Raw genomic sequence first — 26,808 nt, forward strand, 5'->3', positions numbered from 1 at the left:
AAACACTGAAGGCTACTCATCACTCCACGTGCGGACGTCATCCGCCATAGCGGGGCACCTGGCTCACGCCCGGGAGGCAGTCCGGGCGTGAGCCAAAACGAATGCCATCACTTTTTAAATGAACCCCCTATGTCAAGTGACTGACGTGATCTCCTTTTTACAGGTACACCAATGTGTAGAGCATTGAAGTAATCGACTAAAATAAGTTCATATTGACAAGTCTGTAGGGAACCATATTCACATGCGCGCACAGTCCACACCTTCAGGAACTCAAATTGTGATTGATTATACATCTGTTTAGAATTGTCACAAAACATTATTTGAGTGTTTGTCGTTTGGTAGATACTCTAATGATAGATCTTCTCTAGATTGTTATGGATACAGGTTCCATTTTGTCTTAATAATAAAGTAATGTTGCATGGTGTTAGTTGAACCATAGAGAGCAGATCATCATATCTGGCGGATGGATTATTAAAGCTGTTTTATTAGTATGGTGTTATGATTGAATAGTTCTTAAAACACCTATTTATAAGTTAGCAATATAATAGGATTTAAAAATATATATACACATATATTCTGAATTTCTCCAAGATAAATAAACTGGGTGGTTTGAGCCCTGAATAGCTGACCGTCGTGGTATTTCAGACTGTGTAGCATGGGTATGACAAAACATTTATTTTAACTGCTCTAATTATGTTGGTAACCAGTTTATTATAACAATAAGGCACCAAGGGTTTGTGATATATGGCCAATATACCACGGCTAAGGGCTGTGTGCGTAAGAACAGCCCTTAGCTGTGGTAAATTGGCCATATACCATACCCCCTTGGGCATTATTGCTTAAATAGTTTACTTGAAGCAGCAGTGAGACCTGGAGCCAGCTGCTGTTGCTGTAGAAATTGTTGTTTTTGTGCTGGTGGTTTCCCATGCTGACACATATGGATGTTTCCAGGATTGTGTTCATTAGGGCACGCAACAAGAAAGGTTTTGCAACAGAAAATGAGAATTTCTTATTGGACAAGTCCATGTAATCCCTCCCTGTTTCAGACTGTTTTATTTAGTTTGGTGCCTAATGAACAAGACCAGGGGTGTCTGAAATGACAATTTTGGCTAGTTCCCAAAATACTACACTATGTTGGGAACAGAGAGTCATTTCAGCTTCACCCCGGGTTCCACTGACAAAAAGAGATGCTCCCTCTCCATCAAGAACACATGTTCAGGAGAAAAATGAATCCATATGCACTTGAAATGTATCCTCGCTCTCTCTCCCACTCAATCACATAAAACACATGCACACATATTTGACACGGATTAAGAAATCGAGAATTTTGTTAATTTTCTGATGTACATATTCGGCCCTTAACTGATATTACTAAGAGCTAAAAGGATGTAGTGTTATTCCAAGATGGTTGCCCACATGGGGTTAACAGTTAGAGGGTACAGCACCCCCATCTTCACAGGATGGAATATCCTCCTTAAGTGAACCAAACCAGCTCCAACTATTATGATCAGGAAGGTTGGGACTGGGGAGGCCGGAGCAGTTTGAGTATACAGAGTGCACGCACAATTGACATTCCATTTGGACAGAGTTTGCACTCCATGTAACCTAAAACCTGCCTGCTTCAGGACAATAGACAAGAGTATGTCACTTTGAACGGCCGGGCCGAGCTAAATGACAAACAAAACACAAACGGTGGTGTGGGGGAGCAGAGAGGATGATGGGAAAGCAGCCAGTAAAACTCAGTTCTCCATCTGAGGATGATGATTGGCAGTTGGTGAATGGAGAGTGGGGGACTTTAGGTTATTGGGGGTTGAAGTCAATTGGTAACTTGGCATGTCTGTCATAGTTGGCGTAATGGGCCTGGGGTGGTAGGTTTTGGAAAGTCCTTCCTCCCCCTCACAGGTAGCCCTCCTTGCGGAACTGTTCCTGCAAGATATCCCGGTACTCGTCAAAGCCCCCCTCCACTCGCCGCACGTTCCCGTGCTCACAGACCCACAGCTCTCTGCACACCATCCGGATCAGACGCTCATCATGAGAGACTAGGACCACCCCACCCTGAGGAGAAGAGAGTTTAAAAAAAGGGTATATACACACATTAACTTCAAGTGCTATCACTTCCATTGATTGTTAGCCAAAATAAGCTTGTAGTGGCTGTTTAAAGAAAACCGATTTCATGGATAGGTTTTCTAAAGGACATTTTCTCAGCGACTTACAGTTTAACAAGCTTACTTTGAATTTGTTGAGCGCCTTCGCTAGAGCCTCGATCGTTTCCATGTCCAGGTGATTGGTCGGCTCATCAAGGATATAGAAGTTTGGGCTGAGAGAGAAAACGTGAGTAAGAGATAAAATATAGCTGCAAGCAGCAATGAAACAGGATGCTGGTTTATGAGCAGGCTGAAAGAGACAGCTGCATTGAAGCATTATACATCCTTGTACATGTAACAATTCAAAATACTATGCAAGTGTTCACTAAATATAATAATGATTTATAGCGTCATGAAATGGCTGTGTTTGACGTAGCAATTATTCCTTTGAAAACTGTTGGGACTAACAAACGCTGTAATCGCCAAATCTCGACCTTATTTGAAGAATCTTTTAAGCATTAGCATAAATGCTAGCTGTTGGAAGTTCACAACTGAATTGCTTGCTGTTTCCATGTTTTTTTTAAATATTAACACCTGCTTTGAAATACACCTTCCTACTAGTGTCATCAAGAGCCTTAATCAGTTTCAAGGTGATACAGCGAAGACAAGTTATTCATATCTTTTACAAAGTTGCCATTTTCTCTTCCATCTTTTGACGTATCACTTTTCTCAAACTTAGTAAAGACATACATTCTGAGTTTCTAGTCAAGTCAACCGGATATATGGTTCATGAGAAGATTTGATTAAAAAAATCCAACACGTTGGAAAATTCAATATGGCGGACTTCATGGGTCCTTCAAGCAAATTTGTTCCTTATGAGAAACACTGATATACCAAATTCCGTGGTTATACGTCAAACGGGGTGGTGGGGCTGAGCAGTAGACTCTGAATACTTAATACAACGCCACCTAGTAGTAGTGGTTTTGATATACATTGATATTGCCAAAGTCTACATTTTTTTGACCAATCGGGCATTGAGCTATTCTGACGAGCTATTCCAACAATATTATTAGGGGTGCTTCGCTGCCAGCAACCTTAATAATAAATTCTGTGACAGATTATCTCATCAATAGGATCTTCACACTTCTCAAAATGAATAGCGTTGTCTCATGTCCTCTCTCTCCAGTTCTGTTCCTAGTGTTATCGGGGCAGTTTGACAGATGTCCAGTATATTTCTTATTTACAAGGTAAGTTGGTTGAAAACAAATTCTCATTTACAGCAAAGACCTGAGGATGAGTTACAGGGGAGATGAGAGTTTGAACAAGCCAACTGGAAGCTGGGATTGATGATTAGGTGGCCGTGGTGGTATGAGGGGCCATTAGGGAATTTAAGCCGGACACCGGGGTTATCACCACAACTCTTGCAACAACTACCATGGGTTCTTGAAAAGACCACAGAGACAGTTTAACATCGGAAGGATAGAGAAATGTAATCCCATTATTAGACATCATGGTCAAGTTGTATACTGCTTGTACAAGGACGTTTTTTCAACTCAACTAAAACCAGTTTACTACCATAAAATGACCACTTGACATTGGGAGAAATCATGTGTGAAATATTGGGGTCATGAAGTGTAATAATAAAAAGGCATTACCAAGGCATGGTCATCTGAGCGAAGGCCACCCGGCTCTTCTGCCCTCCTGACAGACTGGCCACCGGCCGAGTTGCCAGCTCACCGGTTATCCCATAGCCACCCAGTTGGTGCCTGTACTCCTCCTCGTTACGACCTGGGAGGGAGGGACGAGGAGAGAGCGAGAGAGAAAAAAGGGGTTACAAATTACAAAGATTGTAGGCTATAGATGGGTTGGTTGTTAAGCAACATTGGCCCAAATAGACATGGTTGGCTTAGATTGTTGCCAGAACGTAAAATATATTTAGTCTCCAATGTTTATTGAAAACAAATACATTTGCACAATGCGCACTTGTCTCTCAAATACATCTTTACAGTTGTTGGTTAGCTAGCTAGCAAATTTGTCATATTAGCGTATAGTGATAGTCAAAACACCTCAAGAACAAGGTAAAACTAGCTGAAACGAGCTACCTACGATTCCTCACATGACAGCTTGATGTCATTGTTGCTAGCTATCTGACCATCCAGAATCACAACACACTGCCTTTTGCACCATTGAAGCGTGTGCATTGTTTTTGTGACATTGTCAGCTAAGCCATCTACAGGGATCCGTAACAACCACCAGGGTTGTGTTCATTAGGGTAGGCAACAAAAAAACAGGGCATTTCTTATTGGACCAAGTCCTGTTCCAATCAGTTTCCTTTGCATTTGGTGCCTAATGAACACAGCCCAGGCTTTGATAATGATCAGTATTGGTATGTTTTGGTGGTGGTCACCTGGGAATTTGTTGAGTAACAGCTCAATTGAACACACGTTGAGGTCCAGTTGATCCACGTGGTGCTGACTGAAATAACCGATCTTCAGGTTCCTGAGCGAGAAAGAAAACTAATTTACTTCCCTGCACGCACACCCACCGAGACAAACACTAGCAGCAGAGGAACATGGCTGATGTCAAGCATGGAACCTCACCGATGGGCGTGTCTGATGCCATTGACAGGCGTTAACTCTCCCATCAGTAGCTTGAGCATGGTGGATTTACCTGCCCCGTTCTCACCCACCTGAGAGAGAGAGAGAGAGACAAGAGACCGACTGTAGGAACTACTTTAGCAGTTGGAAGGTTGCACAGAGCATCGTCTGTGGAAGTGTTTCACAGATTTAAAGTACAATATTAATGGATGCACAATATATCAGTGACCATATTGACCCGATGTGGGGACAAAGGCAGATATGTTCTTACTAGCCTTATGAACATAGAAACTTGTTTGCAGTTCAGATCTGTGCTAGGATGATTAAAAATGGCCATAAAATGAAAAAAATATCTGAATCAGTCGATATTGCAAAGAAAATATTGGATATTGGCATCAGCCCAGAATTATCACGTCGGTGCATCCCTAACTATTAGCAGTGCATGTGATTTAGATCTGGTCATCAGGATTGAGAGCAGTGTGATTAATACGTACGATGCAGATGCGAGACTCCAGGTCTGCAGACACAGACAGCTGTGTGAAGAGGCGCTGGTCAGTGTTATAGTAGAACTCCACCTCATCCAACTGGAGCACCGGGGGAGACAGCTTCTCAAAGTTATCAGGGAACCTGTGGACAGACGCACGCACGTTAACGCTCAGATTAATATGAGAATTGAAACGTGACTTCATTTGGGACAGGAGGAGCGGTCTCTTACTTTAAGGTGACTTCGGTTTCCTTCTCCAGAGGTTTGAGTTCAGGCCTGCAGGAGAAGAGCAGTGAGGGAACGGATGACAACAATAGATATTCTTTACAAAAGACCATTCCGTTTTGCACAGGCAAACAAACACGTAGAGGTCATCATGCATGTGCAAGATGGAAGTTATCCTTTACAATGAATTGGACTTTCAGGCTGTAATTCCCAGGGAGCACTACATGAGAGAAAGTAGGGTGGGGCGCATGTTAACATCTTATTTTGAAATAGATGGTTACTCACAGTTTTTCTAAGAGCTTCAGTTTGCTCTGCACCTGTGCCGCTCTGTTGGCGTTGTATCTGAACCGGTCGATGAACACCTGTGACAGAGGAAAGTAATCAATCCACGATTATAATATATAGTAATAAGACACTATAATATATATTCTAATAAGTATTTAGCAAGATGTTGATAAGATAGGCATATCAAGATCTAAAACAAACAAACACTAATCAGCAAAGATAAATGCTTAGAAAGTGCATTATTACGCTTCCCATAAGCCTTTTAGTTTGTCTGTATGTACACAGGACTGTGTGTAAGCCAGTGTGTGGGTTCCTAACCTGGATGTGCTCTCTGTACTGAAACTGGGCCTCATACTCCCTCTGCTGGTTCTTCAGGCGGTCCTCTTTGGTCTTGACAAAGTTCTCGTAGTCGCCACGGTAACTCTCCAGCCGCTGCGAGTGCAGGTGGATGATGTCAGTCACCACGGCGTTGAGGAAGTTCCGGTCGTGGGACACCACCAGGATGGTGGTCTGCCAGGTCTGTGGGGGGCAGAGGAGTTAAACAGGCTATATGGACGTTTAACTTGTTTCTCATACTTTAATCTCTCCATCCTCCCAAAGTGTGCATTCGTTCACTTCCATTCACTGATATCAAAAGAAAATAAGTGGTATAAGAAATATTGTGGTAACTCCACCTAGCCAATGCCTCCACCAATCCAATGTCTTTAGATTTGTAGGAAGTATTGAACGAGTGCACACAATTTCATAAGTGGTGAAAGCAAACAATCCATTTGAAGCTAACTATGTATGCGTCACTGATAGGTGTGCCCCTTCCTGCCAATTTAGCGGAGCCTCTTTTTTTTGCCGGACCCCTTTTTGGCTCAAGAGCAACCCCAGAGGCAGAAGTTGACAGCAAAGAAGAATTACCCACCACAATCTAGCAATGCATAATTCCATATGTTCCTATTCTCTACCCTTCTCCCTGAAATGTCCACTCATTCACACCCCTTGCCTTGGACTGGTGTAAGAAATATGACGGAAAGTCCCTCTAGTCCACGCTTGCCCATGCTTTCACCAATCCAATGCTTTTAAATACTGTAGTGAGAATGTGCACAGTTTGGGGAGAAGGGAACCGAATTGGATTTGGCATGCAATGTTAAGTGTGTCGGTAAGCAGGAGTAACCTACCTGCAGGTAATTCTCCAGCCAAAGAATGGCTCGGACATCCAACATGTTGGTGGGCTCTGATAAACAAACAGACAGAAAGACAGAGACAGTCAGTCAAAAGGACACCGTCAAACTGTTTAAAGATACTCAATACAAAAATACTTAATGTGGTTTAATCACTCACCATCAAGTAACAAAAGATCAGGCCTAAAAAAAGGAATGAAAAATACACACATTATTTGGAGAGATGAAGATAGCCTTACAATATTTAGCAGAGCCACATTGGTCTTCATAAACTGTCTGTTGAATTGGTCTATAAATTGAGATTCAGGAAACAGCTCATAAGAGCATTATAAATGTACGTACATCAATATTCTAATATAATCTCTGTCCTTGTATTTTAATTGGGTAGACTGTCCTTTGGATAAAAGAAGTGACAAGGAGAAACTTACTTGGCAAAGAGAGCTCTAGCCAGAGCTAATCTCATCCTCCAACCTCCAGAAAACTCCCTGTGAAGAGAACAGCAAGAGATCAGTTAATCACATCTGCGCGCGCACACACACACACACACACACACACACAGTAACTTACTTGGTTGTCTGCGTTTGCATTTTAGGAGAAAAACCTAAACCACATAGGATGATTGAAGCTCTGTAAAAGAGAGAGAGAGAGAGAGAGAGAGAGAGAGAGAGAGAGAGAGAGAGAGAGAGAGAGAGAGAGAGAGAGAGAGAGAGAGAGAGAGAGAGAGAGAGAGAGAGAGACACATCAAACAACCAACTCATTAAATCAGAAAATGCATGTACCATGGCTAGAATTCTACTGCACAGTTATCTGTTTTAGAAACACCATTGGCAATATGTATGAATATAAATGCACTGCTAATAGTTATGCACCGATATGACATTTTGGGCCGATACCAATATTTTCCCTGACAAAAAAAAAAAACGATACCGATATTTAACATTTTTGCGGCCTTTTAAGCATTCCAGTACAGTTAAATAGTTAACACGGACACAGCGGTCTAAGGCACTGCATCTCAGTGCAAGAGGGGTCACTACAGTCCCTGGTTCGGATCCAGGTTGTATCACATCCAGCTGTGACCGATTGGCCCAGCGTCGTCCGGGCCGTCATTGTAAATAAGAATGTGTTATTTTATTTAACTAGGCAAGTTAGTTACATTACATTTTAGTCATTTAGCAGACGCTCTTATCCAGAGCGACTTACAGTAGCAAATGCATACATTTCATAATTGTATTTTATTTTTTTCCCATACTGGTCCCCCGTGGGAATCGAACCCACAACCCTGGCGTTGCAAACACCATGCTCTACCAACTGAGCCACACGGGACCATGTAAATGTAAGTTAGTTAAGGTTACACACACACTAAAAAGTTATTTTGTTAGCATTTACATATGTCTCCATTACCAGTAAAACATAATCAAAACCTATTTATTTCAGTTACTTGCTGTGCCGTTTCATTCTCAACCAGGATTTCTATGGAGTTCTGTTTGGATCTTTGCGTGTCAAGTTTGGCATAAGTTTACTATTTGTATTAATTGAATTTCAGGCAAACCGCAAATTCCACATTTGTGCCTGATCCTTATTGTGGCTAGCTTCACAACACAAAGCTAGCTGGCTGCTTATAACATTAGCTTTGGGCAATTTTCATGATCTGAAGTTCAATTTCAATAGGCGAACAACAAGTGGCAACCTAGCTAATACTTACACACAAGGATTCCTAAATCATTGCTAAGAATAATGAAAATGACTGCAGTTTCTACTGGTCATTGTTTCAGGCTGGTTGTATTGGTGCTAGCTAAGTATCAAGCTAAAGCTAGCTACCCCAGAAGTTGCTGTCGAACAAATGATGCTTTATTACCAACATGATATTGTAAACACATCGTTAGTGGCCGGTTTGCAGACTTTTTTGGTACAGCTTTGACAGTGCTACTGTATCTTTTTTGACACGCAAAGACTGAAACGGTGTTCCACAGTATGTATGTCGTGAAGCTAATAGCAGTGACGCTATTACTGTAGGTAGGGCGACATCTGAAAAATAGCACACTTAGTAGTGTGTACCAGTGCTCGACCAGTCGGCGAAATCCAACATCTCCCACGACAGAGAACGGTTGATTGTCAAGGGCAATGATTTCCATTATCTTGGCTTTAATGGATTTCGCCTTTGGGTTGTCTCGCTGAATTGTTCATACTCTTTCAAATGACTGCACGACTTGTTGACTGCTCAATCCACACAGCAGACATTTTGTGGGCTAGGTATGGAATGCTTTGTGGTAGTGGTGGAGTAGGGGCCTGAGGGCACATTGTGTGTTGTGAAATCTGTGAATGTATTGTAATCTTTTAAAATCGTATAAACTGCCTTAATTAAGCTCGACCCCAGGAAAAGTAGTTGCTGCTTTGGCAGCAGCTAGTGGGGATCCATAATAAATACAAAATACACAGCAGACATTGTGGCTAGGTTAGGAATGCTGTGTAGCGCAAAACTTGACGTGGCGTTACTACGTCATGTACCTACGTTATATAGGTACGCACGGTAGCTTTGACATCGCTTTTTAACACCGCCGTTAAACTAGTCATCGGCCAATACCGATGTTGCCATTTTTAGCTAATATCGTCCGATTCCGATATGTTCAGCGATATATCGTGCATCCCTAACTAATGTAACAAACACAGATATGATATTATGTACAGACATGTTAAGTGTGGCTCTTTACCGGGCAGGTGCCTTGTCTGCTTCAATCTCCTCCAGTTTAGCATAGATCTCCGACAATCGAATAGTCTCCATTCCTTCAGCTCTAAAATGGAATAGAATAAACTGCAAGTTTAGTGACTGTTGCAGTTTCAAATCTAAAATTCCTGCAACAATAACATTTAAGTCTGCCAAGGCTGCCAGTATTGACTCCTTCCAATATGAGCCCTCCGTTGCCAACTTTGGGGAGAATTTGGGTAAGTAAGACTGACGTACGTTCCGTTGGCTATGCGCGCATTGAGCAGGCGTTCCTCTGTCAGGAGACCCTCCCGGACCGTGTCGCTCTCCAGCACGCTCTGAAGCGCCCCCGTGTCGTCTCCAGCGACCTCCTGCTCAACGTGCAGGATTGTGATGTGGGCAGGGACACGCAGGCTGCGGCTCGCCAGCATCTTTAGCAGCGTGGTCTTCCCCAGGCCGTTGCGGCCAATCAGGCCGTAGCGGCGACCTGTTGACAGAGACAGCTCCGCCCCCTGCAGCAAAGACCTGGAAATACAGAGCAAGAAAGAGACAAGTTGCTTGCATATTGCTTTATGGTAGAGACTAAGAAATGTCTCCGTCTCTCTCCTACTCTGTCTCTCTAGTATTAACTAAGAAATTACATCAAATTGTAATTACACAGTAATAACTTTTGATTTACTCAGTTTGTGATATATTTAAACAAGCACTGCTAATCACCATTTGATATCCGGTAATTGTGTTGAATTCTTAAGTCATTTGCAGAAAGTAACGACCATAACCACACCAATGCCTTTTAAATGCAAGGTAAATACCGGTGGAAACGGTGTCCAGCTAACAACATTGCATGATGCTAATTAGAGTGAATCACCTGCTCCAGTGCTGGATACAGTAGGAGAAAGCCTAAGTATGGTTTCATACCAAATTGCACCTTATTCCCTATATGGCGCACTACTATACTTTTGGCCCTTGTCAAAAGAAGTGCACTTAATAGGGATGGGGTGCCATTGGGACGAAGCCTAAGGGTTAAAAACACTCACCTCTCGCCAAACGACACGTCAAAGTTCTCAATGCGGATATCATAGCTGCGATTCTTCCCGGACAAGTCAACGCGACTGTCTTTCTTGCTACTGGCCTGGCTGGCTGATGCCTCCTCCAGTACCCTGAGACAAACAAAGACAGAGGGGATAAGGACAGAGTGAGACAGACACAGATGGACACAGGGAGAGAAATAGAAGTACAGAGAGCAAATACAGAGCAAGAAAGTGTAAGAGGGAGAGAGAGGTGAAACATCAGTCTGACAGTATAACCAAACTTCATCACACATTGGTGAATGGCAAAGTATATTTTGCTATCGCAATACCAAACCAATGATCAGTGGTGTAAGTACTTAAGTAGTACTTAAAAGTACGTTTACTTAAGTCGTTTTTTTGGGGCATCTGTACTTTATTTATTTACACACACACAGTACCAGTCAAAAGTTGACACACCTCAATCCAGGTTTTTTATTTGTACTATTTTCTACATTGTAGAATAATAGTGAAGACATCAAAACTATGAAATAACATATTAATGTAGTAACCAAAACAGTATTAAACAAATCAAAACATTTTATATTCTTCAAAGTAGCCACTCTTTGCCTTTACAGCTTTGCACTCTTGGCATTCTCTCAACCAGCTTCACGAGGTAGTCACCTGGAATGCATTTCAATTAAAAGGTGTGCCTTGTTAAACATTAATTTGTGGAATTTCTTTCCTTTTTAATGCGTTTGAGCCAATCAGTTGTGTTGTGACAAGGTAGGGGTGGTATACAGAAGATAGCCCTATCTGGTAAAAGACCAAGTCCATATTATGGCAAGAACAGCCCAAATAAGCAAAGAGAAACGACAGTCCATCATTACTTTAAGACGTGAAGGTCAGTCAATCCGGAAAATGTCAAGAACTTTGAAAGAGCAGTCTCAAAAAACCATCAAGCGCTATGATGAAACTGGCTTTATTAATGAGGACCGCCACAGGAAAGGAAGACCCAGAGTTCATTCGAGTTACCAGTCTCAGAAATTGCAGCCCAAATAAATGCGTCAGAGTTGAAGTAACAGACATCTCAACATCAACTGTTCAGAGGACACTGCATGAATCAGGCCTTCATGGTTGAATTACTGCAAAGAAAACACTACGAAAAAGGACACCAATAAGAAGAGACTTACGTCAAGAAACACAAGCAATGGCCATTAGACCGGTGAAATCAAACCAAAGGACAGGTTGAGTGTGGTGGAATTAAGATTTCTTCAAAACAATCAAACTTTATTATTTATTTAGTGCAGTAATGGAGCTGGTCGGTAATCACCCCTGGAGGTGATCACTGAGAACTCAACCAGCTGGTTTGAGCCACAGCTTTTTATATCAAAGTCCATCCTCCTTCAGTCTACATGACACACAACAGATGTATGGAATGGGTCAAGGTTAAGATTTGTATGAAAGATATTTATAATTCACAGCAGACAGTATCTGCTGTAAAAACAGTTCTCTGTGTAGAGAACAGTGTCTGGCCCCCCAACTCCATACTGGAGCCATCTCCCCCGGTACCCCAGTACAGAAACATTAACTCATGCTCTGGAATGCGGTATCCCCAAAGACATGGTAAATCTTCCAAGGCCCATCCTCAGTAGAACACACACAGATGAGCATTCTAACAACCCCTTATTCTGTTTCATGAAACAACCTTTTGATGCAATAACAGCATTATAACAATCTTGTAATTTCCACAATATGAGTCCAAATTTGAGATTTTTGGTTCCAGCCGGCATGTCTTTGAGACGCTGAGTAGGTGAATGGATGATCTCCGCATGTGTAGGCACAGAGGTGGTGGTGTGTGTGGGGGCTTTGCTGGTGACAATGTGTGATTTATTTAGAATTCAAGGCACACTTAACCAGCATGTCTACCACAGCATTCTGCAGTGATACGCCATCCCACCTGGTTTGCGCTTAGTGGGACTATAATTTGTTTTTCATCAGGACAATGACCCAAAACATACCTCCAGGTTGTGTAAGGGCTATTTGACCAAGGAGAGTGATGGTGCTGCATCAGATGGCCTGGCCTCTACAATCACCCAACCTCAACCCAATTGAGATGGTTTGGGATGAGGTGGACTGTAGAGTGAAGGAAAAGCAGCCAACAAGTGCTCAGCATATGTGGGAAATCCTTCAACACTGTTGGAAAAGCCTTCCAGGTGAAGCTGGTTGACAAAATGCCAAGAGTGTGAAACGCTGTCAAGGCAAAGGGTGGCTACTTTGAAGAATCTAAAATATATTTTGAATGAGTAGGTGTCCAAAATTCACTGGTATTGTACATTCCACAAAAAAAAAAAAAAAACTTTTCATACGAATGACAACATCTCTTCTGCCCAGACCCGCATGCTCACCCACCATCCCTATTGCCTGCATTATTGTGTCACTTGGCCTTTAAATTATACCAACTTGTTTTTCTCAGTCGCCCATGCTATTTCAATATTTAAATAAGAAATCATTAGATGTTTTCCATTGTGTCAATGATAGCGGATTGATTGACGTCTACGTTTTTAGTAACCTTATTTTTTTCTTCTCAGTGATGAGAAAAGAATCGTACATCTCACTACCTCCCGTATGTAATGTCTTGAAATACGCAGACAGATGGATTAAAAGTACATTTACATTATAATATTTCTGACAGCCAACTTTCTAGCTCCGCTCACCACTTTCAAACTTAATAGCATTCCCAGAAAGCATGGATTATTGAGTCATTATTAGTTTTACACAGAGACAGGACTCTGCTGTTGTGCTGTAGAATGTGACACTGGATGAATTTAGTTAGTTATGCTCCAACTTCCACTCCATTTTGTACTAACATCAGTTTTTTTTAATCTTGGTTCCAATAATTTCAATTGTTTTCTAATAGGTTGTCAGTTGGATATGCTCTCTGCAAGGTTTAGTATATCTTCCCTATCATATGAACATCCTTTACTTACTCAAATAAGATTCCCTCAAGGATGTTCTGATGTCCAAAAGATTTCAAATCAAAATTTCGTGAAGCAACTTAAGTTTCATGTATTCTGAACCATCTACACTGAACAAAAATATAACACAACATGCAACAATTTCAAACATTTGTACTGAATTAGAATTGATAAGGAAATCAGTCATTTCAAATAAATTCATTAGGCCGAAATCTATGGATTTCACATGACTGGGCAGGGGCGCAGCCACGGGTGGGCCTAGGAGGGCATAGGCCCACCCACTGGGAAGCCAGGGCCTACCAATCAGAATACATTTTTCCCCACGAAAGGGCTTTATAACAGAGAGAAATACTCCTCAGCACCCCCAACCTATCCCGCAGGTGAAGAAGCCAGAGAGATCGTGTGCTGGCATGGTTACACGTGGTCTGCGGTTGTGAGGCCGGATGGACATACTGCAAAATACTCTGAAACGACGTTGGAGGGAGCTTATGGTAGAGAAATGAACATTCAATTATCTAGCAACTGCTCTGGTGGACATCCCTGCAGTCAGCATGCCAATTGCACACTCAAAACTTGAGACATCTGTGGCATTGTTTTGTGTGACAAAACTGCACATTTTAGGGAGGCCTTTTATTGTCCCCGGCACAAGATGTACCCGTGTAATGATCATGTTTAATCAGCTTCTTGATATGCCACACCTATCAGGTGGATTATCTTGGCAAAGGAGAAATGCTCACTAATAGGGATGTAAACAAATTTGTACGCAACATAAAGAAATAAGCTTTTTGTGGGTATGGAAAATATTTCTGAGATTTATTATTTCAGCTCATGAAACCAACACTTTACATGTTGCTTTTATATTTTAGTTCAGTCCAAAATTACTTTTTAAATTTTGTCATGGAAATAAATGTATTTCCTGTTACAAAGTCATTTACGGTTTCCATTCCTTCGGTTTTGCATGTGAACCAATTTAAAATCGATGAATTCTGAAAAGCTATCCAAGGATTATTCCATAAAGTTCAGTTTCTGGTTCTTGTAAAATGTGTTTCATTTTCTTCCATATCGTTACAGTATTCTTAATTAGAAGTTGTTACTGTTCTTTATCCTTTTTACTATTTATATATTTCACAAATTTTACATTCCTAAAGACAATAATGTACTTTTTACTGCATACGTTTTCCCTAACACCCAAAAGTACTCGTTACATTTTGAATGCAAAGCTGGACAAGAAAATGGTCCAACTCACACTTCTCAAGAGAACATCCCTGGTCATCCCTACTGCCTCTGATCTGGCAGACTTACGAAACACAAATGCTTCATTTGTAAATGGTGTCTGAGAGTTGGTGTATCCCTGTCTATCAGTAAAAATAAAATAATGTGCCATCTGGTTTGCTTAATATAAAGGAATTTAACATACCTACTTTTACTTTTGATACTTAAGTATATTTAAAACCAAATACTTTTACTCAAGTAGTATTTTACTGGGTGACTTTTACTTGAGACATTTTCTATTAAGGTATCTTTCATTTTACTCTGGTATGACAATTGGGTACGTTTTCCACCACTGCCAATGATAAACTGTTTGCATAGTCTTTGGGTGTAGATGAAAAGCATATGAAACTCACAGTGGATTAGTAGTTTTTTGCGAATCACGTTCATTCCTCCTCCCTTGTTTTTGCTTCAGCTTGGCTTCGGCCTTCTCTAGTTTCCTCGCATCCACAGTCTGAGGTGGTGTGTGTGTGAAAGAAGACAAAGTGGATGAAGTTGACAGGAGAATAACATAGCTACAAAGCTGACTTGAACCTTCGACAAAAAACATAATACACAAGAAGTTACAACGCAACAAAAATAATTCTAAAATACTTTACTGTATTCTGGCCCCTCTTCATCATCCAGATCCCTTGGACATCGTTAGTGGCAGATACTGAGACGAGAAGGGAAAGACAGAAGGAGTGGAAAGAGATGCAACAACAAGTCAGAATATATTAAAAAGACATGGGAGAGGTGGTAGAATGGGAAGAGAAAATACGAGCAGTAGAGGACCGGAAAGATGTATAAAATAAAAAAGTACAAAAAGAAAGTACAAAAAAAAGGGCTAAAAACAGATTACATATCAACAGGCTACCAAAATGAATATCAAACATGGACCGTAAAGCTGACAAAGAGGAATACCTAAGTTCCCCTGCAGACAAGGGACTCACCACACTCTGCAGATATTTGAGACAACCGCACCGGAGCGTCGAGCAGCACTTGCTTTGAAGCGGCATGGCCGTTACTCCTGATGAAAAAGATGAGTATATTTTTGATGAGTCAGCAAGCGGAAATTCATAAAATATTAGCTTTTGGTGTGTGACAATTAGTCTTTGTGTTGTATGCTGGTTGTGAAAGAGGTCTCTACCTGAAGACCAATCCAATCTCCAACTGGCACAGCCAGAAGAGGACTGGCCACCCCTCATAGCCTGGTTCCTCTCTAGGTTTCTTCCTAGGTTCTGGCTTTTCTAGGGAGTTTTTCCTAGCCACCGTGCTTCTACACCTGCATTGCTTGCTGTTTTGGGTTTTAGGCTGGGTTTCTGTACAGCACACTGAGATATCAGCTGATATAAGAAGGGCTTTATAAATACATTTGGTCAGTGTTAAGGTTGTGTGTGTGTGTTGCACTTACAGTTTAAGAGTGTTGAACATCTGCTGACAAATGTCCCGAATGTCATCCTCGTTTTTACAGTCAGCCGACGACCCCTGCAACAGCCCTCCAATCGCATCATACACCTCCTCTCCATCCTCAAACTCCACCCCTCCACAGTCCAACACACCTATCACAGAGGAATGCCACAGGATAGAAATCAGGGGCGCATTTAGAAGGATGCAGCTTTTAGCACCTTCAGATAGAGAAATGCTAATCATGTGGCCCTGTGACATGTAGAACAAGGAAACACGTTGGCTCTATTCATTCATTCTCCCCAATTTCGTGGTATCCAATTGGTAGTTACAGTCTTCGCTCATCGCTGCAAATCCCGTATGGACTTGGGAGAGGCGAAGGTTGAGAGCCATGCGTCCTCCGAAACATGACCCAACCAAGCCGCACTGCTTCTTGACACAATGACCGCTTAACCCGGAAGCCAGCCACACCAATGTGTCGGAGGAAACACTGTACACCTGGCGACCGTGTCAGCGTGCATGCACCTGGCACGCCACAGGAGTCGCTAGTGCGTGATGGGACAAGGACATCCCTGCCGGCCAAACCCTCCCCTAACCCGGATGATGCTGGGCCAATTGTGCGACACCCCATGGGTCTCGCTGGTCGCAGCCAGTTGCAACAGCGCCTGGACTGAAACCAGGATATCTAGTGGCACAACTAGCAACTGCGATGCAGTGCCTTAGACCACTGTACCACTTCATGAGATTTCTAACTGCAACTTTCAGCTACTGAACATGGCTCAGGATCAATCTTACTTTGTCTGAGAATCTACAGGTAACACACTGAGGGACACTACACAAAATGTTATCATGAAGCAGCCTTGTAAGCAGCTAGACTTAGCCTGGTTCCAGATCTGTTTGTGCTCTTGACAACTCCATGCACTGGTGTACAAAGAGTTTTGGTGTCCATTACTGGGGGTTACAGGAAAGCCCCATACAAACCACAGGCATAGATTTTCCCCCTGAAGTATGTTAGAAATGTCCGTTTCTGGAAAAAGGCATTTCTAAGATACTTTTTTCACCAAATCGAGAACGAAGAAAGCATCACCAAAAACAGGTTAGTTAAATTCATGGCGACAGTTTATATGGTTATATCACATATAGCATTGGCTTGCGAAACTACTTCTAACTTCCTTCATACTGTACAAAGAGACACAAAAATGGTATCCACAACTTCATCTGACTCCGGGGAAGTAGATAAAGTAGGGCCCTATTATTTCCGTGATGCGGAAAATGAGGACGGAATCGCGGAACTTCGTAAAAAAAATGGAATCAACAGTAAAACGTGGAATATTGCAGAATTTTCCATAATTTGGCTGAAATGTATTAATAATCACAAGTAGGCCTAATTATTGTAGTAACCACCCAAGTTGTCAAAAAAACTAATTCGACCCTAACCCCTAAATTCAGAGCAGACCAATACCCAAAGGACTATTATGAGTCAAGCGATAAGCTGTTTTGCAAATTGTCAACATACTATTGATTGGAGCCGCAAAAATGTGTGATGACCACTTAAAGTCTAAAGCCCATGTAAAGAACAAGGAAAAGCACCGTGTTAGCCAGAGCATGCCTCTTCAAACAACCATTACCTGTGTAAGAGCATCAGCACATTCAAGACGAGAATTTATTCAGGACTTAGTGACTGTGTGCGCCGAGTCTGACATCCCCTTAAAAAAAAAACAAGAACGCTACGGCCGTTTCTAGTGAAGCATTGCAAACAGGGAGGAGCGTTGCCCGAAATGAGAGCAGGCTCCGTCAAACTCACCTGCCCCGTGGGTTCGACCAACATATGACTGCCGTTCGACAAAAGATCAGTTGGAAGAAGTTTGCGGTGGTTGTTGACGAAACAACAGATGCAAGGGATTGCAGCGTTCTAAACATCGTCATTTTGTAAGTTGAACTTAACCTATTAATATACAGTTGCAATAACCTACATTTACATTCTGCAATGTGAACTGTCCACATGCAAATTGTGCTATTCCAAACGACGAGCTATCGTGGTGAAATATAGTGATGCACAATGTCAGCAGCAGTCTACCTCTCCATCTAGCCAACTATCGCTGTATCTATATTGTGTTAACACTTAATTTAAATAACACTTTAGTCACAATATTATTTTAGGGTAAAACATAATTCAAGTTCTTCCTTATATTTCATTGCAGGTGTTGAAAACCAGTACTTTCTGGTGGATGTCATTTTCATGGACAGATGCAACTACGCAACGTTTTCCCAAGCTATACTAGCCTCCCTCCACAGCAACGATCTAAACCTGAATGATGCCTGGGCAGTGGTCACAGATAATGCCTCCTACTGCCTAAAGACATACAAGGAGGTTCTGAAAGGAGTGATGGCCAACAGTTTCAATGTAACCGGTCTCTGCAATGTCATCAATCTGGTGGGTGAGACCTGGCAGCACTACAAATACTTCTCTGAAGTTGCATCACTTGTGACATGGATGAGATCTGTCTTCTTCAAGAAGCCTGGCAGAAAGAGAAGATGAGGGAGCTTCGACATTATGAAGGAGTTTGTGCAGGCCAAGGGTCCTCCTGAAGCAGTGAGCTCCAGATGGAATAGCTGGTATGAGGCAGTGAAGTACCATGCAGAGCATGTTCATCTATACAGAGTTTTTGTTGGCAGAAAAGTCAGCATCCCAGGCAGTCAGACATCCTCAGCCAGCTGGAAACAGAAGAGAAGGTGCAGGTCCTTCACTGTCAAGCTAACCTTCCTCTCGGACGGCTGCTCCAAACTCAAGACAGCTCTGTCAATCCTGGAAGGAACCCACCGTCCCACAGCAGTGTCTGAGTGAAAGATTCCCAACAGCTGCAGAAGTTGCAGCGCCCTACATCTACTTCCCAGTCAGCTCAGTCGACTGTGAGAGGAGTTTCAGCAAATACAAGACTCTACTCGCAGACAAGCGAGGCACTCGCCGAGCTCAACACAAAGAGGCTGAAAATCATGTACTTCAATAGAGATGTCTGTGATAGATGGAAATGGACAGACATAGGATCTCATAGGGTAGTCCCATAGATTTTGCCTATTGCTGCATTATTGCCTAGATTCTTGCATTTTTTTTTTTCTCCATTGTAAATGAAACACTTATATTACAAATAACAATGAATTTTAGGTTTTGCCCATTTCTTACTGCATTGTTGCCTAGATTCTTGCATTTCTTTTTTTCATTTATAATGAAACACTCAGTAGAACTCTATTGAAGCACTTGCCTTGATAAAAAGAACAGTGCAATGTTGTGTTGCATCATTACACATTTACTGTTATATCTTATTACATTTTTGCTGTTTTATTCATTCACATTAGACACGATCTGATGATAAAATGTGCATCAATAGTAAAACACAGAAATCTGACAAATTACGGAAAAAACATTTTCGGGGGAAAAACGGACTTCATAGGGCCCTAATAAAGGGCCTTAGTGCCAAAATCCTGAATAATCCCTTTAAACCACACCAGGAGACGTTTTGGGTGTAGTTACCCTTTAACCAAGAAGAGTCTATGCCTGGGGGGGGGGGGGGGGGGTCTACTAAGCAATATAGAATTGTTTTATGGTCATACAAAGGTTAATTTTGCTATTTAATTTGGAATTTTAAGACCCCTTATAGTATCAAAAAAATGAATAACAAAAATATGTATTTAACCCCTTATTTTTGGCACTAAACAGTCCTTTATATACACTTCGATTAATCTTTTCAACTGGTACCGGGGTCTTTCAGATGAGCAAAACAACCGACATGTACATGTTTGTGAGAATCTCACCTTTGAACAGAACGGTCATATTAGTGTGTAACCCAAACTATACAGACGCAACAGACAGAAGTTGGCAGATTGGCAGTACCGACTTCAGATGAGTTCCAAGACACTCCAGACGATTTTGTGAGAATACTGATTTTAATGGCATTTCATGGTCTGACAATCCCCACTCTAGCTCTGCAAAATAGGCAGATGCAGTGAATTGAGATGGATCCAATGCAAAAAAAAAAAAAGACACTACATGACCAAAAGTATTTGGACACCTGCTCGTCGAATATCTCATTCCAAAAATATTTGGCATTAGAGGTTGACTGATTAATCGGAATGGCCGATTAATTTGGGCCGGTGTCAAGTTTTCATAACAATCGGAATTTCTGGACGCCGATTATTATTATTTTTTTACCTTTATTTAACTAGGCAAGTCAGTTATTAACACATTCTTATTTTCAATGACGGCCTAGGAACGGTGGGTTAACTGCCTTGTTCAGGGGCAGAACGACAGATTTTTACCTTGTCAGCTCAGGGATTCAATCTTGCAACCTTACGGTTAACTAGTCCAACGCTCTAACCACCTGCTTTACATTGCACTCCACGAGGTTACGCGAATGCAGTAAGAAGCCAAGGTAAGTTGCTAGCTAGCATTAAACTTATCTTATAAAAAACAATCAATCAATCATAATCACTAGTTAACTACACATGGTTGATGATATTACTAGTTTATCTAGCCTGTCCTGCGTTGCATATAATCGCTTAGGTACATGTTGCTCCAACCATAAACATCAATGCCTTTCTTAAAATCAATACACAAGTATATATTTTTAAACCTGCATATTTAGCTTAAAGAAATCCAGGTTAGCAGGCAATATTAACCAGGTGAAATTGTGTCATTTTGCATTGATTGCACGCAGAGTCAGGGTATATGCAACAGTTTGGGCTGCCTGGCTCGTTGCGAACTAATTTGCCAGAATTTTACATAATTATGACATAACATTGAAGGTTTTGCAACGTAACAGAAATATTTAGACTTAGGGATGCCACCCGTTAGATAAAATACCGAACGTTTCCGTATTTCACTGACAGGAAAAACGTTTTGTTTTCGAGATGATAGTTTCCGGATTCGACCATATTATTTACCTAAGGCTCGTATTTCTGTGTGTTATGTTATAATTAAGTCTATGATTTGATAGAGCAGTCTGACTGAGCGGTGGTAGGCAGCAGCAGGCTCGTAAGCATTCATTCAAAACAGCACTTTCGTGCATTTTGCCAGCAGCTCTTCGCAATTTGTCAGTCGCTCTGGATAAGATCGTCTGCTAAATGACGTAAATGTAAATGCAATGCATTGCGCTGTTTATGACTTAAGCCTGTCAACTCCCAAGATTAGGCTGGTGTAACCGATGTGAAATGGCTAGATAGTTAGCGGGTGCGCGGTAATAGCGTTTCAAACGTCACTCACTCTGAGACTTGGAGTAGTTGTTTCCCTTGCTCTACATGGGTAACGCTGCTTCGAGGGTGGCTGTTGTCGATGTGTTCCTGGTTCGAGCCCAGGTAGGAGCGAGGAGAGGGACGGAAGCTATACTGTTACACTGGCAATACTAAAGTGCCTATAAGAACATCCAATAGTCAAAAGGTATATGAAATACAAATCGTATAGAGAGAAATAGTCCAATAATTCCTATAATAACTACAACCTAAAACTTCTTACCTGGGAATATTGAAGACTCATGTTAAAAGGAACCACCAGCTTTCATATGTTCTCCTGTTCTGAGCAAGGAACTTAAACGTTAGCTTTCTTACATGGCACATATTACACTTCTACTTTCTTCTCCAACACTTTGTTTTTGCATTATTTAAACCAAATTGAACATGTTTCATTATTTATTTCAGGCTAAATTGAATTTATTGATGTATTAAATTAAGTTAAGATAAGTGTTCATTCAGTATTGTTGTAATTGTCATTATCACAAACAAATAAATAAATAAAATATCGGCGTCGGCTTTTTTTGGTCCTCCAATAAATCGGTATTGGCGTTGAAAAATCATAATCGGTGGACCTCTAGCATTAATATGGAGTTGGTCCCCCCTTTGCTGATATAACAGCCTCCAATGTTCTGGGAAGGCTTTCCATTTGCCACAAAGTCCAGTCACTGGAACTAAGGGCCTAGCACAAACCATGACAAACAACCCCAGACCATTATTCCTCCTCCACCAAACTTTACAGTTGGCACTATGCATTGGACAAGTAGTGTTCTCCTGGCATCCGCCAAGCCCAGATTTGTCCAGTGAACTGCCAGATTGGTGAAGTGTGATTCATCACTCCAGAGAACTCGTTTCCACTGCTCCAAAGTCCAATCGAACTTTACACCACAAAAGCAAACACTTGGCATTGCGCATGGTGATCTTAGGCTTGTGTGCAGCTACTCGGCCATTGGTCCCGAAGAACAGTTCTTGTGCCGACGTTGCTTCCAGATGCAGTTTGGAGAGTTTAGAAGTAGTGAGTGTTGCAACCGAGGACAGACGATTTTTTACACGCTACACAACTCGGTGGTCCCGTTCAAAATGCGTGTGGCCTATCACTTCTGGGCTGAGCCGTTGTTTCTTCTAGACGTTTCCACTTAACAATAACAGCACTTAGAGTTGACTGGGGCAGCTCTTGCAGATTACAAATTTGACGAAATGACTTGTTGGAAAGGTGGCATCCTTTGACGGTGCCACGTTGAAAGTCAACGAGCTTGTCAGTAAAGCCATTCGACTGCCAATATTTTTCTATGGAGCATGGCTGTGTGCTCAATTGTATACACCCGTCAGCAACGGGTGTGGCTGAAATAGCCAAATACACCACTTTGAAGGGGTGTCTACATACACAGAGCATTCAGAAAGTATTCAGATACGTTACAGCCTTTTTCTAAAATTAAATTCCTCAATCTACACACAAAACCCCATAATGACACTGCAAAAAGAGGTTTAGAAATTTGTGCAAATCTATTAAAAATACAAATCAGAAATACCTTTACATAAGTATTCAGACCCTTTGCTATAAGACTAATTGAGCTCAGGTGCATCCTGTTTCCATTGAGCATCCTTGAGATGTTTCCACAACTTGATGAGTCCACCACCTGTGGTAAAATCAATTGACTGGTCATGATTTGGAAAGGCACACATCTGTCTATATAAGATCCCACAGTTTTCAGAGCAAAAAAAGTCAGAGCAAAAACAAAGCCATGAGGATGAAGGAATTGTAAGTAGAGCTCCGAGACTGGATTGTGTCGAGGCACAGATATGGGGAAGGGCACCAAAATAAATCTGCAGCATCTAAGGTCCCCAAGAACACAGTGGCCTCCATCATTCTTAAATGGAAGAAGTTGGTACCACCAAGACTCTTCCTAGAGCTGGCCCCCTGGCCAGCCTGAACAAACTGGGGAGAAGGGCCTTGGTCAGGGAGGTGACAAAGAACCCAATGGTCACTCTGACAGAGCTCTAGACTTCTTCTGTGGAGATGGGAGAACCTTCCAGAAGGACAAGCATCTCTGCAGCACTCCACGAATCAGGCCCTTATGGTAGAGTGGCCAGACAGAAGACACTAATCAGTAAAAAGGCATGACAGCCCACTTGGAGTTGGCCAAAAGGCACCTAAATGACACTCATACCATGAGAAACAAGATTCTCTAGTCTGATGAAACCAAGATCGAACTCTATGGCCTGAATGCCAACATCACATCTGGAGGAAACCTAACACCATCCCTATGGTGAAGCATGGTGGTTGCAGCATCATGCCGTGGGGATGTTTTTCAGAGCCCGGACTTCAACCCGATCAAACATCTCTGGAGAGACCTGAAAATAGCTGTTCAGCGACACTCCACATCCAACCTGACCGAGCTTGAGAGGATCTGCAGAGAAGAATGGGAGAAACTCTGCAAATACAGGTGTGCCTAGCTTGAAGCTTCATACCCAAGAAGAATCAAAGCTGTAATCACTGCCAAAGGCGCTTCAACAATGCACTGAGTTAAGTGTCTGAATACATATGTAAATGTGATCTGTTTTCGCTTTGTCATTATGGGGTATTGTGTGTAGATTGATGAGGGGCCTCCGGAGGCGTCGCAATTGTCATAACCGCCATTTGGAGCCAGCGGCCAGATTTTTGGATTAAGCATTAATTGGCTTTTAGTCTAGATTAGTTCACGGAGATAGGGGCATATTTATTTTTATTTAAACCTTTTATTTAACTAGGCAAGTCATTAAAAACAAATTCTTATTTTACAATGATGGCCTACCCCGGCCAAACCCTCCCGTAACCCGGATGACGCTGGGCCAACTAAACGTCCTATTGGAATTTCGATCGCGGCCGGTTGTGAGACAGCCCGGGATCAAACCAGGATCTGTAGTGACACCTCTAGCATTGAGATCCAGTGCACTAGACCGCTGTGCCACTCGGGAGACACCAGTCGCCAGTTTGGACATGACCTGTGTAACCGATGTGAAATGGCTAGTTAGTTAGCGGTGGTGCGCGCTAATAGCGTTTCAATCAGTGACGTCACTCTGAGACTTGAAGTAGGGTTTCCCCTTACGTTGCAAGGGCCGCGGCTTTTGTGGCGCGATGGGTAACGATGCTTCGGTGGGTGTCAGTTGTTGATGTGTGCAAGGGTCCCTGGTTCGAGCCCGGGTTGGGGCGAAGAGAGGGACGGAACCTACACTGTTACACCTGCAAGTGTAGACTCGTCAGACGTCGTGATACTTCGTCAGTAGTGTCCACCAAATTTGAGGGCTGAGGGGGGGATAGGGTGTGTCTTAAGTGCAGGGCAAGGGAGGAAGAAATTATTTTTAAATGGACCCCTCTTGCACGGACATTTGTCACTGTTAATCCCGCGATGATTGTGTTTTCAGCCACTGGTAGCTTTATATGCGCTACAGTCAATTATGATTTCATGTCTACTTATTAACTATATAATTATTAGTAAACGCCTACTGTATGATAGCTAGCAAATTAATTAGCTAACGAACGTTAGCCTGACTAGCTACTTCTGAAGGAAAATGTTTTATTTCTACAATTTCCAAAAGCTAACCAAACATTACTTTTATGGGACGTTTGTGCATTAGTTGCACAATTTCTAACTTACTTACATTCGTTTTGACTTACTTGTATGTTGACTACATATTGATGTTGAGGTTTTATGTTTGGCAGAATGTTCTTAGCGGATGTACAATCATCGCGAATTGAATTATGGGGCATTTCAGGCCTGAAGTGAACATAATTGTACACTCGCAAACTCCATTAAAAACGAGGGCTGAGCGGCTTACGTCGCAAACTTCCCTTGCTTGGCTAATCATTTGAACTGACGACATATGGCCGCGGGGATTCCCCCAAGGGCTGAGGGTTTAGGGCCGAGGGCTGTCTACTTTGAGATTGAAACGCAGTCCGGGTTCATATCCAAACCCCCAACCTCCCCATACACTGATAGATTACGCTTTCACTTCCCTGAGCCCACCCCTCTCCTTGTTTAGGCTGAGGTTTTAACTCCAGTTTTGCGACTTTTGGCCCATGAAAATATCCAATATTACTAAGTCCATTGTATTATTATTGTATGCCGGTAAACGTACACATTAGTAGCTAGTTGGCTATTAATTTAAGGCAATAAATTGGTTAGCCTAGCTCGTCTGGTTAGTGGTTCAAATAGGCCGATTATTAGGTAACTACCGGCATGTTACGTGTTGGCTAACGTTAGTCATCCCCTTGACTGTGCCTCAATGCTGTGTGGCACGGCTATGCTAGCTAACGTTACTTCACGTGGCAAAGAAGCCACCCGCCACTCATCTAGTCGGTGGCATTTTAAAGTGTACGAGATCCACACACCATCTCCATTAATTTACAGTCTCTTACCCGTGATATATTCGAACACTTCGGTGTCAATTTCGGGAAACTCGCTCTTCAGAATATCCACGTATGTCGCCATGATACACCGGCTCTTCCACAAGAACAGCGCATGTGCCCACAACATGTGATAAGGCATGTCCTCAAACTTTGCATTATGGGTATTGTAGTATTTTTTTAATGTGATTTTATATTCTCATCTTTACCTCCCTCCACCTCTAATTTGTGTTTGGTTCCATCAACCTCATGTAATGACATCAAAGATCATTATAACTTAACCAATATAGATCACAGTCAGTCGTTTCGAATGGAAACAAATTAGTCATAGTTGTCAGAACAAGCACGAACTAGCTGGATCGTATTGCCGCGTTCTAACATAATTTGCATATTTCCTTTTGGGAACGCCTACTTTGTGATGCGTTCCATCTTCTCCCGCCGGCTATTGGGTAGTGAGTAAAAACGCCAGATGGATGCTTCACATTTATACTTCCGGTGAAATATCTGTCTAATTGTTACATTCACCAAAATAAGAGTTGTTGTTTTGTTATGTTATTGTATCCCACGATTAAATCGGGAGGGGACTGTGGAACTGTATCCATCGGTTACGTTTTTACTTTCATGCGTTGGTCACACGCAATATCTCAGACCTTGACCGATTTAGTGGAACTAGGGTGAATGATTCTATTTGTCATAGATGACTTAGCTGGCAACGTCACGAAAACGATACCCACGCTTCAGTTGGGAAGAAGTCCATGAGTTGTTGTGAATCTGAATAGCCAGATAGCTACCAACAATGACGAGAAACTGCCATGTGGGGAATCATAGTGACTCGTTTCAGACAGTTTCATCTTGTTATTGATACCATGTGTTTTGCGCTGTTTTGACTGATTTCAGGTCAATGTTAAAATTTCTCAAATTTGCTAGCTAAACAACAACTGTGACGATGTATTTGAGAT

General features: G+C 42.0%; 1 protein-coding gene across 2 annotated transcripts; it reads right to left on the reverse strand.

Annotated features, from left to right (window-relative positions):
• Positions 1 to 1,025: 1,025 nt before the first annotated feature.
• Positions 1,026 to 26,023, reverse strand: LOC115162868 (ATP-binding cassette sub-family F member 3). Of its 2 annotated transcripts, XM_029714329.1 has the most exons (21): positions 25,862 to 26,023; positions 16,193 to 16,340; positions 15,732 to 15,808; positions 15,399 to 15,454; positions 15,156 to 15,253; positions 10,583 to 10,705; positions 9,804 to 10,070; positions 9,553 to 9,633; positions 7,412 to 7,471; positions 7,273 to 7,329; positions 7,005 to 7,027; positions 6,842 to 6,897; positions 5,994 to 6,194; positions 5,676 to 5,752; positions 5,397 to 5,441; positions 5,176 to 5,308; positions 4,685 to 4,773; positions 4,492 to 4,583; positions 3,740 to 3,872; positions 2,230 to 2,317; positions 1,026 to 2,055 (listed from the first exon to the last, which is right to left on the reverse strand). In XM_029714329.1, the coding sequence occupies exons 1-21, from the start codon at positions 25,989 to 25,991 to the stop codon at positions 1,897 to 1,899; spliced, it is 2,193 nt and encodes a 730-aa protein (XP_029570189.1). In that variant the 5' UTR covers positions 25,992 to 26,023; the 3' UTR covers positions 1,026 to 1,896. The 2 variants fall into 2 exon arrangements, with proteins under 2 accessions (XP_029570189.1, XP_029570190.1); XM_029714330.1 differs by lacking the exons at positions 16,193 to 16,340; positions 25,862 to 26,023 and adding an exon at positions 15,929 to 16,068.
• Between the last annotated feature and the right edge of the window lie 785 nt (positions 26,024 to 26,808).

This window comes from Salmo trutta, chromosome 26, assembly GCF_901001165.1.
Source record: "Salmo trutta chromosome 26, fSalTru1.1, whole genome shotgun sequence".
In the NCBI taxonomy this organism is placed as follows: Eukaryota; Metazoa; Chordata; class Actinopteri; order Salmoniformes; family Salmonidae; genus Salmo; species Salmo trutta.

Excerpts from the sequence above, each read along its gene's own strand:
- LOC115162868 (XM_029714329.1), bottom strand. The coding sequence starts at position 25,991 with ATGCCTTATCACATGTTGTGGGCACATGCGCTGTTCTTGTGGAAGAGC. Across the intron at positions 7,472-9,552 it reads GCAGACAAGGCACCTGCCCG|AGCTTCAATCATCCTATGTG; the intron begins GTAAAGAGCCAC and ends TCTCTTTTACAG. Across the intron at positions 7,330-7,411 it reads ATGCAAACGCAGACAACCAA|GGAGTTTTCTGGAGGTTGGA; the intron begins GTAAGTTACTGT and ends TTCTCTTCACAG.